General features: G+C 49.4%; 1 protein-coding gene across 1 annotated transcript in view; it reads right to left on the bottom strand.

Annotated features, from left to right (window-relative positions):
- Nucleotides 1-1296: 1296 nt before the first annotated feature.
- The window catches only part of DDR2 (discoidin domain receptor tyrosine kinase 2), a 74651-nt gene continuing 59914 nt past the window's right edge, over nt 1297-16033 (bottom strand). Inside the window, exons 11-17 of the mRNA XM_016210444.2 lie at nt 12793-13003; nt 11162-11385; nt 9043-9170; nt 7132-7323; nt 6668-6902; nt 5786-5935; nt 1297-3190 (exon numbers count right to left, since the gene is read on the bottom strand). Coding sequence (XP_016065930.1) covers nt 3056-3190; nt 5786-5935; nt 6668-6902; nt 7132-7323; nt 9043-9170; nt 11162-11385; nt 12793-13003 — 1275 coding nt within the window. The 3' untranslated portion in view covers nt 1297-3055. The remainder of the gene's footprint in view (nt 3191-5785; nt 5936-6667; nt 6903-7131; nt 7324-9042; nt 9171-11161; nt 11386-12792; nt 13004-16033) is intronic.

Consider the following 16033-nt stretch of genomic DNA (forward strand, 5'->3'; position numbering starts at 1 on the left):
TCGCCGGCCACCCCCTTCCGTGCTCAGCTGTCACAGTCTCGGGCACCTGCGTGTGATCCTGCCCAGGGTAAAGCCGCATCCCTGTTGGGCTCCTCCAGTCCCCTGGTTTCCGAGCCCAGGAGCCTGGGCATGCGTCCGAGCGGCGCATCCAGAGCAGGGCCCAGCGCACAGCACAGTGACCAGCCTGCACATACGTTTCAGTCTGACCCCAGAACCACACCTGGACGTAAAACATTCCACGTACAGCATGGGGCGGGCGACTTACTGCAAAGCGGACAGGGCCCTGCCTTCCTCAGCCCAGCAAGGTCAGCAGTAGGTGACAATAGGGCTGGCCAGCGACTGGGAACTGATGGCCTCTCTGCCTCAAGCCCGGGAGAATCCGGACACACTAAGTTTGTCTTAAATATGACTGTTTTCTGTGGGATAGTGAAATGCAGTGCATCGAAGCACGTGGAGAAACGCTGCACGAAGGAGGGACATAGACCCTCTCTTGCACCTACAGGGCCTGGCCGGCTGCGGCCCTGCCAAGGACACGAAGTCCAGTCCCCAAACTTCTAGAGAAAGTGATGATTGACTTCATGTTGTGCCAGATTAAATGCTATTCCGGTTTGTCTGTGAGCTGTTTCCTGATGAGATTAGATGTGAATTGTTGCACTGAATAGGCAGAGGGCCTTGACCAGGGTGGGGGGCCTCACCCGCTCCAATGAGGGCCCACATAGAAGAAAAATAGGACAGGAGTTTGCTCCTGCCTGCAACTGAGCTGACACCTGGGTCTCCTCCCTCGACTGGACTTGCCTCCCTGCCGGTCGGCCCTTAGAGGCACACAGCCAGCTCTCCTGGTCTCAGGCTCAGCCCCTAATTGATTACATGAGCCTACTCCCTATAATAAATCAGAAGTATATGTGTGTGTATCTTCTGTTAGCTCTGTTTCTCTGGAGAACTCTCAATAGTACATGATGTTAACACTGACCTTGAGAGCATAGTGGCAGGTCTCAAGGTGCAGGGGAGCATGACATCAAAGGAGATCATGGGCTTGGGAGCACATGGCGAACCTCCAAATGGCCCACACGGGGCGGGCGTTACTAGTCCTACTGGAGTGGCTTCCCTGCACGGCCTCCTTTCCTGGCCACGATTCCCCGGCAGGAGATGAGCAGGTGACCGTGTCTGCGTCAGCTGGGGATCCAGGTTTCCAGCAAGCTCTGGACGTATCACACCTGGAAGAGACTTCACAGCCACCTAGTGCACTGTCCTCGTCTGACCTAGCAGGAAAGCCAAGACCAGATGGCAAAGAGACTGTCCAGGGTTTGACACTCTTGGTTCAAAGCAGAAATGGGTTGAGCTCCCAAGGCGATTCCATCCTGACTCCCAGCCCCTGAGCCTCCAGTTCGTCCTGGGAGAGACTGAGACCAAGTCCCAGGACTCGAGAGGAGAGGGAGGAAGAGGGCCTGCGGAGAGTTTCGGGTGGGGGTCGTGCTTCTGTGTGGCCTGGGGCAGTGCTGAGGGCTAACAGGGGACATTCGAGCTCCTCAGAGGCTGTGGAGGGACCAAGGGAGGGCGACAGAGGGGACCCCAGGGTCAAGCTGCTCCCCCTAAGCCTGGGCTGTTTCCTCTGCCATCTTTTCTTGTGTCTCCTCAGCAGGAATTGGGGATTCCTTTCCCTGCTCCCCACTGAATCTGAGGGTTCATGGAATGGGGGAGCCTGGAAGCTCCGATTGACCAGGTATCTGCCCCCACGAATTCTGAAGCCTGCCTCCCTCTTCCTTCTCTGCTGCTCACAGGGTCTCCAGGGCACCCGTGTCTACTAAGCCATCCCAGTGGATGACAGCTCCCTCACGCTCAGCCTGTCCAGGAGGCCACCCAACGCCATCTCACACACCACTTCGAGTCCCAGCCTATGCCTGTCTCCCCTGGTTCTTCAGCCTGCCTGACAGGGGACCCCACCTCCGGAGGCAGGACATTCGCCCTGTATGTCCCCAGTAAAGGGTGGGCATCGTCTCCTCGGAGCGTCCCCTCGCTGGCCCTAGGTCAACGCTTTGAAACATCCAGACACTGTGCCCTGTTGCCCATGCTTGAGAAATTCAACCCCAGCCCAGAAGCGCCACAGAGGGCAGCTGTGACGATGAGCCAGCGGGCCCGAGACGTAACTATCGAAGCACCAGTTTTTACAGATTCGAAATCAGGCCCTTACGAGGACACACACTTGGAAATGTCTGAACAAGATAAAGAGGAGGCCCCTCTGCAGAAATGAGTAGCACACCTGCTACGTGTCCCCCACAGGCCTCTTTTCTGTGTCCTCTCCCTGCTGAAGAATCCTTCCACGCCTGAGGTACATTTGTTTTTGCAAATGACGATTCCCCTTCACACTGCCATGCAGCAGACATTCTCTCCTCCACAATCTGTATTCTTAGGTACGTAGGCCTCAACCCTGGCCCCTGCCTACGAATGAACAAAACACCTATTCCAGGAAGGGGGGGCCAAGCAGGTGTCAGCTACTTTGACAGGGAGAGAAACTCAGAGCGTGTGACAAGTCCAGAGTCCAAATTAGGAAACATAACCATCTGTGGTTAATTACTGAAACCATTTCATCCAAGTCTCCATGCTGGCCAAGCATTTTCCCTAAGGCTAATTTCAGGTTTCCTAAGACATTAATATTCTTCAGGTTTAGGGGGGTTTTTCTGAAACTATTTTTTTAAGGCAACATGGAAAAACACTGTAGAATCTGCACATTTATAAACACAAGCATATTTAACCTTTATAAATTATCTAGCCTTTGTTATCCAACACTTTGGTATATCAATGAAGATTTCTTTACTGGATCTTATCTGCCCTAGGCTTTTTTTTTTTTCTTTTCTAGTTCTTTAATGTAAAAAAAAAAAAGTATATATGGGTCAGGGATGGAGAGTGGGGTGGAGTGATGGGAGATGAGAGACAGAGGGAGAAAAGCAAACGAGCCTGTCTCGCGTGCCCTCAGCATCCAGGGGGTGGCTTGGGCGTGGTGAGTGGTGGCTCCTGTGATGAGGACCTGGGCCTTTGCAGTGTCACAGGCGTGGACACATCACTCATCCGCCTGCTGGAGGAGCAGAATGTGGATTTCCTGGAAAGAGGGCCTATGCTTGGTGTCCCTCCTCCAGCAGCTCAGCATCAGCTTGTACACGGAGTCAGGGCAGATGGCGGGCTGGGGGAGGTAAACCTTGGAAACAAAAATAAACAAAAGAAGAGAATATTACAGAAAGGGAGGTAAGGAAGAGTTGCTGCACCATCTATTGATTTGCTCGGTCCCAGCATCTCGAACATGATCACTGAGTCAGGAGTCGAAAGCACGTCAGCCCCGTTCCTCCCCCTGTCTGTTCTTCGTCTCTGCAGCAGAGTTCCTGGAGGGGCCATTCTGGGGTCCTTACCATCAAGCCAAAGGTGACCCAGAAGCAAAAAGACACCTCAGACTGGAGATCAAGTGGTTAGAACCCCTAGTCCATTTGCTTAGACCATGAGCTTCCAAGAAAAGTGCTCTCTGGAAATTCTTCACAATTTGTCATGATAAATTGAAAATTAAAATGTAAATGAATTTCTTTTAAGTACTGAAATTATTGCTATAGACTTTCAAGCACTTTCAACTGAATACAAAGGATTTCAGGTTTGCCTAAGCTATGGACCCTACGTATTTCCTTCTAGAATTCATGCCACTGGGGTTTTCTTCTGAATTATATCCACTTTGTTCAATCAACTGTGGTACTAACTGAGCCACTGGGAATAGAACTAGATCATGGGTGCAGTCTAGTGGCCACAGCGCCCACCTAGCAGCTGAAGTGGAGACAGCTGCACCACACTCTAAGACCAGGCTTTTAAAATTTGAATACTGAAATTCTAATAATAAAATTTATAGCAATAAAATATAAATTGGAAAGATACATAATATTTATATAATAAAATGTAATAAAATAAAATATAAATTTAATAAATTGTGTTTAATAAGTTCAGGTGTTAAATGTTTATTTAATATATTTTTTATTGACTTTAGAGCGAGAGGAAGGGAGAGGGATAGAGAGATAGAAACATTGATGAGAGAGAAACAACCATCAGCTGCCTCCTGCACGCCCGGTACTGGGGATGGAGCCCACAACTGGGGCATGTGCCCTGACCGGGAATCGAACCAGCAACCCTTCAGTACACAGGGCAACACCCAAACAACTGAGCCACAGTACCAGGGCAAATTTAATAAATTTTTATTGAAAATTTAAACTTGTGCTTAGAGGTGAGGAGCTTACTCTGCACAACGGTGATATGTGACCATGGCCTAGGCTTCGGTCCAATATTTGACTTCACTGCTCGACCGTTTGGTACTTGGTCAGAGTACGCTAGGTTCACTGACTGTATTTAATGAAGGTGAAAATGGTGGATCCTTTTGCACAGAATATTTAAAAATGAGTAAAAAACTAAATCCCAGAGATTATTAGAAATTAAAACTCCATTAAGTGAGAAAACTTTTATTGTGAAGCTGAATAGCATAAAATTTGCATAATTAATTTGGAACATTTAGTTCCAAATCAAAGCTATGGCCTAGCCGGAGCATTTGACTCGCAAGTAGACTGGGCCTGTGGGGCTGCAGCCTGGCTTCCACTGAGGGTTAGAGCCCCAATTCTGCCTCAAGGACATATTTTCCCCTGTGGGATTTCAGTCCCAGAAGAATACGCTGAGAAAGAACAAAAGGTTTACCACCTCCCTCCCTTCGTCTGTAAGTCCAGGATATACTCAAATTAGAACCACCGGTATGATAAATAAGATTGCATTTTCCAACTGAACACATCGCTCTCAGTTGGCCACAGATTCTCAAGATGTCAGCCTGGTGGCCGCACTGCTTCAGACCAGGTGACAACATTCCTCCTGGCCCATCTCTTTCCCCTGCCCATGGGTAGCTCTGCCCTTTGCCATGGGAAGAAATCCATTACCTCCTAACCAAAGAAGATGATCTAGATCCCCTGCTGCCACATGGCCACAGTCTCAAGATAAACTCAAATCCCAGGCCCTCCTTGTTTCCACCCTTCATGCTGCATTCTCTCTCCTGCCCCCCTTGTCCTTCGGTGGCTTGTCTATTTGGGCTCCATTTTTCATTTTCTGCAAGAGACTTTTCCCTCTCCCCAGCTTTTGTCATTTTCTGGTTTTATGTGCCACACTCCAAGGGTGCGCTGCAGCCAGGCCATGTTGGGGAGGCTCAGGGCTTCTGCCACCAGCAAGCTTTAATCCCACATCTCACAGGAAATTAACTGAGTCAGCCAAACAAATGCTAGAGCATCTTGGCCAGGAACTGGGACCCTGTGAGCTTGGAAACTCAGCGTGTCCACAAGAGCTGGGTCCAGCGGTACATGCCAGGAGTGGGAAGTCCAGGGTACACCTGATTGTTTCTGGACATGTAAGTCTAGAAACATTGCTAGACGGTCCAAACCAAGCTTTTAATGAATGCTAATAAATCGCTTTTTCACTTTCACTTTTTCACCCAGGGAGACAAACCTCACAGTCTAGATCAGGAAATGGGTCAACCGTGAGCGAGAGGATTTTATTTGCTGGGATGTCTAAGCTGGAGAAGAGCCTGATGTGACCACCTCCTGCCCCCAGTAACCCCAGGTTGACACAGAAGCAGAGTGGGTGCCTGGGGAGGAGCCTGGTCTTTCATGTTATCTGTATATTCAGTGACAAAGGTCTTCACGCAGGTGGCCCGTCTTCCAGCCCACCCTGTCCTGCCAAGACAGGGCCGGCCTCTCTCCTTCAAGAGCATCATCCCCACAGCCCTCACCTGCCTCCCTTGGTCTCGGAAGAACTCCCCGGTATTCTCGATGACCTGTTCATCAGACAGCTGGGAATAGGGCTGCTCCTGGCAAAAGGTAAACATCTCCCACAGGGTCACCCCAAAGGCCCACACATCGCTGGCTGTAGTGAACTTGCCCTGTTTCAATCAGAACAAGGAGAGAAAATCAGAATCACCTGTGTGCACAGGAACAGGTTAGGGTTTCATAACCTGGAGCTACACCCTCCCCCCACTGAGGGCCAGGAGCACTGAAACTGTCACACCGCATGGGAGAGCTGAAAGGACACCAGGACATTGTTCTGACACCATCCTCAGGTCTCAGCTCAGGGCTGCTCCCCTTGGACACGGGTGAAAGGGGCAGGGCTGTCAGCCATCCCGTGGTAAGAAGAAATGACATTTGGAAAAAAATGTCTCTTATCCACCCGTGGTCCAGAAGACCAAGAGCCGAATAAAAGTTATAAAAGTTATAAAGCAAAGAGTGGTGAACGTAAAATAAAAAGTAAATGATAATCATTAAAATAAAAATATAGAGATCAGTGTAAATAATTAATTAGAAATATGGTTATGAAATTAATACAGAAAAAAACTATTTCATGTGGATAACATTTTTTTAAATGATGTTTTAGTACCCTAAACTAATTAACATCATTCAGTATGTGGAAAGGGGAGAGGAAAAAAAATAGTGAATGCCTTATCATGATGGGTGTACCAGCAGAAAGAGGCCAGTGCTAGAAAGTAACAGTTAGCACTCAGAGAGGACCACCGGTCAGAGCAGACACCCCAGCCGTTTGTCTCCGCTGTCTCGGGCCGTGCCGACCCGCCACTCCCCCAGCGCACCCGCGGCACCTCGGAGCCTGCACCCGCGCTCACCAGCAGGATGCTCTCCCAGGACATCCAGCGGATGGGCAGCACGGCCCGGCCCTGGATGCGGTAATAGTCCCCGCTGTACAGATTCCGGCTCATCCCAAAGTCGGCGATCTTGATGGTGTAGTTCTTGCCCACCAGGCAGTTCCGCGTGGCCAGGTCTCGGTGCACAAAATTAAGGGAGGACAGGTACTTCATGCCAGAGGCGATCTGAGTGGCCATGAACTTCAGGTTGGCATAACTGAGGAAACACAAGGAGAGAAAGTCTCCTGTGGACACAGGGGGCCACAGCAGGTGCACGCTCCACAGCGGCTCCACCGAGCGCCGAGCCCCACAGCGCGCTCTGCTCTTCGGGGACCTCTGCAGCCCCTCTGTGAGGAGCACAGCGAGCTGTAGGGTCCATTGCTCCCCATCTGCAGACGCAGGTTAATGTCAGAAAAGCATGCAGAGGAGGGGCACCGGCCATTTACCTGACAGTGGGCGCCTCGCTGGGGGCGGAGCTGGGGGGCTCGTGGCGGGACAGGAACTGGTTGAGGTCTCCGTTCTCCATGTATTCAGTGATCATGCACAGAGGGTCCTCGGCGATGCACACGGCTAAGAGACGGATGATGTTGGCATCCTTGAGCCGGGACATGATCTTTATCTCCTTAAGAAAATCAGTCCTTTGGAGGAACACACACAGATTAACCCAGAGGTGGCCAGAGTCAGGATCACAAGGAAAAGGGGCCCAGCCCAGCCTCACCCTCCCATCACACCAGGACCCATCCCTGGGAGACCCTGGAGAAGGCTGAGGACTGGCCCCCAGGCTGTCTCACTCTGCACACCTTGCAGTACCAGGCCTCCTGTCACACTGTCACCTTTCCGAGAACAAGAGCCGTGACCTAGGTGCTTTGGCATTCCTGCACCCAACCAAAGGCCTGCCACCCGGAGAGTGAACAGCATGGGCTGAGTCATATCCACTGCCCAGAGCTGCCCTGCAAAGTGGAAATCTTCACTGGAAGGCCACCCATTTAAAAAGCCCTGAAACACTCTATTAACAAAGCAAAGAAACCCTCAAATTTATCTGATAATTTTCTACTGGCTTTTCTTAATGAGGGAACCAGCAGCTGTCAGTCCCCACATTCAACACAGAGCTGCTAACGGTTATAGTGGCAACATGGGGTCATTTTAAAAAAGCACTCACTTGGCCAAAACTAGTAATTGTTGTGTATTTGGTGACAGCCACCCCTTGAGTCACAAAATGGCTACAACCTTTCCAGTAACAATATTTGGGTGGGTGAGACCACCAGCCCACATTCCCCAAATTGCTGGAGTAGATCGGTTAAGTCTCCTGGGAATTTTCTAGGAAAGCTCTATCAGTGGAACCCCCAAACCACATCAGGTACATCCACCCCAACAGGGGTCCCCATGGCTCGAGAGGGGCCAGAGCCCAGGCCGTCCACCACTGCTCAGCAGGAAAGGACACAGGAGGAGGGATGCCAACACACCAAGCAAAACAGTGGTCACTTGCCCAGAGTAACACTGGGCATCCCCCCCCTCTCTGTGAGGCCCCAGGATGTCCCGTCTCTCCTGCTAATATCCTAACAGGAGCTCTCAGTTAGACTCCAGACCTTCTCGGTCCCGCTCCCTGGCTTTTCCTCCCATCCCACATCCTGCGCTTGCAGACTTTCCATGCAGCCCATGCGGCGTTTGCAGTTCAGGAGATCTGGAGGAGGGACAGGAGCCTTTCCCACTCCGAGTCTCAGCGAGAGGAAGCAGCCAACACAAGTGGGGAAGCACACGGCCCCCAGATGGAGCCTTGTCAGGGACGAACAACAGCTTCTGGCTGCGCCTCCCGGTGAGGGGAGCTCACCATCCCGGGATGGAAAGGCTGCGGGCCAGGGACGCGTCTGGGGCTGCCATCTATGGAGGGGGGGTCCCGCGGGGAAACAGCCTAAGGGCTGTGGAGCCTTTCGCTTTGAGGGCCATGGGTGCTTTGCCAAGTGGAGGTAGCTGCTCATTGCGGGGCTGCTGGACACAGAAGAAAAGGAGCATGAAAGAGAAGCCAGGGTCGGGGAGTAAGTGGAGTTGGAAGGGCCGAGAGGGAGGGCCTCAGGAGCACTCTGCGGGCGACGGCTTGGGGGGGCGGGATATTCGGGCCTTGCCGATGGTCAGGCAGTGAACAGGTAGCAAGTCCAGTGGGAAATGTGTGTTTGTGTTTGAGGGAGATGAAGAACAAAGTGAGGATGCTGGCCCCGCAGAAAATACAGTGTAATCACGGAAACGAGAGGCGGCCCACAGACCTGCCCCTCTCCAGACAAAAGGCTGCTCAGAAGCTTTCGGTAGCATCCCGATCGGAGGACGCGGCACACAAAGGAAAACTCAAAATGCAGACCACAGACCTGGCATTCTTGTTGGCATCTGCCCGGAGCATTTTCACGGCCACCAGGACAGGCTGGCTGGCATTGACATCGAGGGCAAAACCTTTGTCTTTCAACTTTTCCATTCCCTCCACTTCACAGAGATGGACCTAGATAAAAGGCACGTGTCTCAGCATTACCGCTTCTCCAAAAGTTCTCAGCCTCCAAGGAGCCTCACCTAGGGATGAATTACCCCTTACCAATGACATCAAGCAACCAGAGACACATGGAAGGTAAGTGTGACACATCTGTGATTCAAATAACTGATAAAAAAAAAATAGGACATGTGACTGCTTTATGAAGGAAGTACCCATTGATCAGAACATTACCTGCATGAATGAATAGATCATGCAGCACAGTGTTTCCTTCAGCATGGAGCTGCGGCACAGTGTTTCCTTCAGCATGGAGCTGCGGCACAGTGTTTCATTACAGCATGGAGCTGCGGCACAGTGTTTCATTACAGCATGGAGCTGCAGCACAGTGTTTCCTTCAGCATGGAGCTGCGGCACAGTGTTTCATTACAGCATGGAGCTGCGGCACAGTGTTTCATTCAGCATGGAGCTGCAGCACAGTGTTTCCTTCAGCATGGAGCTGCAGCACAGTGTTTCATTCAGCATGGAGCTGCAGCACAGTGTTTCCTTCAGCATGGAGCTGCAGCACAGTGTTTCATTCAGCATGGAGCTGCAGCACAGTGTTTCATTACAGCATGGAGCTGCAGCACAGTGTTTCATTACAGCATGGAGCTGCAGCACAGTGTTTCATTACAGCATGGAGCTGCAGCACAGTGTTTCATTACAGCATGGAGCTGCGGCACAGTGTTTCCTTCAGCATGGAGCTGCGGCACAGTGTTTCCTTCAGCATGGAGCTGCGGCACAGTGTTTCATTCAGCATGGAGCTGCAGCACAGTGTTTCATTACAGCATGGAGCTGCAGCACAGTGTTTCATTACAGCATGGAGCTGCAGCACAGTGTTTCCTTCAGCATGGAGCTGCAGCACAGTGTTTCATTCAGCATGGAGCTGCAGCACAGTGTTTCATTACAGCATGGAGCTGCGGCACAGTGTTTCATTCAGCATGGAGCTGCAGCACAGTGTTTCATTCAGCATGGAGCTGCAGCACAGTGTTTCATTCAGCATGGAGCTGCAGCACAGTGTTTCATTCAGCATGGAGCTGCAGCACAGTGTTTCATTACAGCATGGAGCTGCGGCACAGTGTTTCATTCAGCATGGAGCTGCAGCATGGTTTTTCACTGCAGCAGGGATCACTGTGAGATGCTTGCACTTTTCCTCTGAATCCCTTACATGGGGTTAGCATCACACGTGCGGCTTATTCTTACGGACAGTGTAATGAGCCTGCATCTTTCACTCAGAGGACAGGAAGAGATCATATGACACCAGGGACAGATGCCACGACCTCCTGCACCTTCTGCAACACCAAACCTACCCAAGACATGAGCATGGGGTTCACCTGAAAACCAACCACACTTTCCCATTAAACCACATGTTACACTGGAGTGTGGATGGCAGAGCAAAAACTCCCAGTGCAAATTCAGCCACTGCTCTGAGTTCTCAGGAGGCTCATGACTGCTGTAGGAGGGATGGGCCAGTATCACAGGCCTGACTCTGAGTCCACTGAGGGGACTGTTCCCCCTCATCTAAGTCAGTGATTCAGGCTCTAGTAGCGGATTCAGGGACCAAGGCTGGGGGGATTCTGTTTGACCCTTTCACACATAGCTTCCACGAAAAGGGGAAAACAGTGGCTCTGAAGCAGCAGGGTCTTGGACAGTTTATAAAAGATGATCACATTTTATGGGTCCCCACTCTTTGTATAATCCATTGTAAAAAATGGGAAAATATTGAATGTTTTCAGGATTTCTGCAAAGCATAGTCACTTGCCTGCTTTAAAATCCCAAGGAAACCCGGGAACTCCACTGGAACCTGGCAAAGATGTGCTGGACCCAACACTAGTCTTCCCAAGGGAACATGGGGAGAGGCACATGGAGGAGACATCCGCAGGCAAGTCCACTGTGAAGGGACACTCTGTTCTCCTGGTCACTTTTATTCAGCCACCAAGGACTGGATGCCCCCCTCAGAGTCCACTCACCTCCCCAAACTGGCCTTCTCCCAGCTTCTCCTGGAAAGTTAGGAGTCTCCTGGGGAACTCTTCCACGGCCACGTCCTTTCCTGAGAGCAGGTCCATAGTGAGGGCAGGCACAGAGTAGGTGTTGCCTCCGGTCACCCCCTGGAGGTTCACAATGTCAGCCTCTGCGTAGTGGGGCACACCCTCCGGCCCACTGGGCTGGACTGGCTTCACAAGGCCGCTGCAGCCTGGAAGACAAGGCAGTGGTCTCATTCGAGGGGGCTTTGGCATCTCTTCGGGGTCAGACGCCTGAGAGACAGAGGGCTGGAGCACGTCCCCAAGTCACCTACCCCACACATTTCTGCTTGACTCTTCCTGAGACTTCCTCATGGCCTTCAGAGTGCAGGCCATCATTCTGCCTCTCCTTCCTTCTCAGACCACAGGACCATGAGCACGTCCTTGGATGGCCTTGGGTGGAGCCATTACAGGGAGGTTCGTGACATGTTAGGTAGGAGTATGAAAGGCTAAAGATCTGATAGCATATTTCTTTCATTGTGAGACACCACCACTGACTTAATAACCTATTTAAGTATTGGAAAGCTTTCTGATTAAGTTTATATGGTCTAGTTTAAGATACTTCCTAACTTTAAAAAATCATTAAAATATGAGGGGGAAAGTTTTAGACTTCAGAAACTAGGTAAATTACCCCAGTCTAGGAAATAATTTTGTTTTTACCCTTTATTCCTGCTGTCTGTAAAATCCCAAGGCCAGTGTGCCCCTTCAATGTCAGCATCTCCCGAGTATAAACACATGTGAGTTTCCTTTCTTCCCTCAAACGGCCCCTGGAAAGCTTCCACTCCTCTAGGTCGTCTGTCTGCCTGTCCATACCTCTCTCCTGAGCATTGTGTCCCTGTCTGCTGATGTGGGTTGCTGACCTCACAGGAAGGCTGCTCTGAGCCTCAGCAATGACCCCAGAAGCCCTTCTGATGTCACTCTGCAACAATTCTTTAAAAAACAGGGGGGTGTGAGTCAACTAGCACTGCTTTACCAAGCAATGCTTTTATTGAGAAAAGCCAAGAAATTCATTATTCTCATAATAAAATCTTGTGTGATTCCAACAAATCACCACCGAAGAGAAATCAACGAAAATGAGGTAAAGGCAATCGCGGTGGTGAAAACCTGGGAATTCAGGGCATGGTTAGCATCATTTATTTTCTCCTCCAGGGGAAATTCTAGTCCTGGACTTACCCCTAAAGATGTTTGGTGTTGGGTAAGTCCCTTATCTGGGCACTTTCCTCCTTTGTAAAATGAGGAGGTTGGATGAGGTGGATTGTTTAGGTTCTCCTGAAGCAAACACCTTAGTGACCCCTTTTGTTCCTTTGCTTCCACTTCTGAGATGGGGTCCCTGTAAACATCTGCTCTGTGCAGGAGCAAAGGAGAGGTGCCCAGATCAGGCGAGGAGAGCAGACGCCAGGGGAAAAGGGAGGGCGTGGGCTTCTCCAGCTAACACTGGGGGGGGTGAGACACCTTCACTCTCTGGCCAAGGCTCCTCCCTCAGCTCACTGTTTCATGCTCACCTGTCTCCTCCTCCCCTGGAGCACAGTCACACACACCTTCAGGGTCCTCCCTCAGCTCCTCCCCTGTCCTGTCCTCACCTGGCTCCTCCTCCCCGGGAGGGAACTCTGGGAGTTTGCGGATCAGTCTTGAGGGCTCCTGGTAGTCAGGGCGTAGAGGAAAGATGCGGTCGTAGGTGGAGTTGGACTCCTGCTCACTGGGCGATGGGGAGTGGTTGTTGTTGAACATGCTGGACTCGCTGGGCAGGGACAGGCTGACGGTCATTTCATCGTCCAGCATCCTCCGGGAAGCCTGGAGGGGAGGGACAGGGAGGAGGCTTGCTGCATGAAGGGGACCGTAAACCTTCTCTTTCCCACTCTCTACCCAGATGGCATGGCTCTTCAAGGCTCTCAAACACCACACACACCACACAGGTAGGGATGCTGTCTGGTTCCACAAGTACCTGCATTGTAGAAACTTACACTGGTCCCTCACTTCTTCAAGGCAGAATTCGACCTAATTCCTGTGCCACCAACATTCCCTGAAGCACTAATACACAATGTTTACCTGACACTCTAAGAACCTATCAGTCTCAATCACAGAGCTCAATCTTAGTGTTTTCGGCATTCTATTAAACAGTAGCCTCTGTTGACTACCACTTGTGCTATTTTGATTTGGTGTAAACATAAATTTAAATGCTCACTAACTCAACATGCTGAATCACCTTGTCCCTCTGGCCCCATGATTTTTAAAGATACATTTTTATTGATTTTATAGAGAGAAGAAAGGAGAGAGAGAGAAACATCAATTGGCTGCCTCCTGCATGTCCCCTACTGGGGATCGAGCCCACAACACTGGTATGTGCCCTGACCCAGAATCGAACTGGCAACCTTTTGGTGCACAGAACAATGCCCAACCTACTGAGCTACAGCAGCCAGGGCAAGGCCCCCACAATTTTATTAACCAAAATTGAAATGGTTACAGAATCGTAAAGGAAAGCCCTGGTGTCTGGGGATAGCCAGGTGTATTACAGCTCATACTGGAATAAAACAAATAATTGTTTGTCATCATACCTCATGTGACTTGCCTGCTCCTTCAAAAATATGCCAGAATCTGAATATATAACTATTTGGTTAGTCACCTCACACTGTGGGTGTCAATGAGAAACTTAGATGCCTGCTTTGTCACTGGAACTGGAAGGTCCACTGCTGAGGCAGAATTCCAAAAATCTAAGCTGGAGCCCAGCACACTATAGGGACTAAGTAAGTATGGTTGAATCTCTCAGAGAAAGAATGCTGAGCACATCATCAAAAGTAACCTACACACAGCTCACACAGGGGCACATCTGGAGCACCCAGCTCAGGTGACTAGGGAGGCTGAGCACTGGGCCCTACAGGACACCTACTACACAAGGCCACTCTACCAAGACCAGGAGACACAGCAGATATACCTAATACATAGAAACAAACACAGGGAGACAGCCAAAATGCAGAGACAAAGAAACAGGTCCCAAAGGAAAGAACAGGAGAAATCTCCAGGAAAAGAACTAAATGAAACAGAAGAAAAATACCAGATACAGAGCTCACAACAACGGTTATAAAAAGCTTACTGAGAACCAAGGAATTGGGAGAGAACTTCAAGAAACTTAATGAGAACATCAACAACACAAAAGGACCAGTCAGAAATGAAGGATACACCAACTGAAATAAAGAATAATTTACAGCCTGGCCAGCATGGCTCAGTGTTTGAGCATCAACCCACGAACCAGGAGATCACAGTTTAATTCCCTGTCAGGGCACATGCCTGGGCTGAGGGCTCAATCTCCAGTAGGGAGCGTGCAGGGGGCAGCCGATCAATGACTCTCTCATCATTGATGTTTCTATCTCTCTCCCTCTCCTTCTCCCTTCCTTTCTCTGAAATCAGTTAAAAATAAAAATTAAAAAAGAATAATTTACAGGGAATCAAAAGGAGAGGTAGAGGATGCCAAGAATCAAATCAAGAATTTGGAATATAAGGAAGCAAAGAAGACCCAATAAGAACAGCAAAAAGAAAAAGAATCCAGAAATATGAAGATAGTGTAAGGAGCCTCTGGGACAACTTCAAGCATCCCAATATTCACATCATAGGGGTACCAGAAGAAGAGAGGGAGCCAGAAATTTTAAAACTATTTGAAAAAATAATGACCAAAAACTTCCTTACCTGGTGAAAGAAATAGACTTACAAGCCCAGGAAGCACAGAGAAACCCAAACAAGAGGAACCCAGAGAAGCCCATGGCAAGACACATCATAATTAAAATGCCAAAGGTTAAAGACAAAGAGAGAATCTTAAAAGCAGCAAGAGAAAAGCAGTTAGTTATCTACAAGGGAGCTCCCATAAGGCTGTCAGCTGATTTCTCCACAGAAACTTTGCAGGCCAGAGGGAGTGGCAAGAAATATTCAAAGTGATGAAAGGCAAAGACCCACAACCAAGATTACTCTACCCAGCAAAGCTGTCATTTAGAGCTGAAGGTCAGATAAACAGCTTCACAGATAAGAAAAAGCTAAAGGAGTTCACCACCCCCAGACCAGTACTACAGGAAATGTTGAAGGGTCTCCTTTGAGAAGAAGAAGAAAAAAGATAAAAAATATCAAGAATAGGAACAATAACATGGCAGTAAATACACATCTATCAACAATGAATTTAAAAATCAAAACAAACAAACAAGCAGAACAGAAACAGACTCATTGATGCACAGGACATTTTAACAGTTGCCAGATGGGAGAGGGTTGGGGCGATGGGTGAAAAAGGTGAAGGGATGCCCGGCTGGGCATGGCTCAGCGGCTGAGCGTCGACCTAGGATCCAGGCGATCAAGGTTCAATTCCCGGTCAGGGCACATGCCTGGGTTGTGGGCTGCAGCCGATCAATGACTCATCATTGATGTTTCTGTCTCTCTCTCTCCCTCTCTTTTCCTCTCTCTAAAATCAATAAAGATATATTTTTTTAAAAAAAAAAAAAAAAGGTGAAGGGACTGAGGAGTACAGATTAGTCATGGCCCCTGGACACAGACAATAGACAGGGGAAGGCCTAGGATGGGGAGATGGGGGGAGGGGCAAAGGGGGGGAAATGGGGGACATCTGTAATATTCTCAACAATAAAATAAACAAAAAAAGTAACTGTTAAACTATTTTTTTTAAAAAAACTCTTCTATGGTAAACAATGAATTTAACATATTTTTATGTCAGATATTGAGTTTTGGTCTTATCATCACATAACAAATATGACCCTGCTCTTAAAGGGTGGACACACATGAAATATTAAGGGTAAAACATGTCATATCTGCAACTCAAATGGCTCAGAAACA

Source organism: Miniopterus natalensis, chromosome 19 (genome assembly GCF_054644295.1).
Source record: "Miniopterus natalensis isolate mMinNat1 chromosome 19, mMinNat1.hap1, whole genome shotgun sequence".
Taxonomy (NCBI): Eukaryota; Metazoa; Chordata; class Mammalia; order Chiroptera; family Miniopteridae; genus Miniopterus; species Miniopterus natalensis.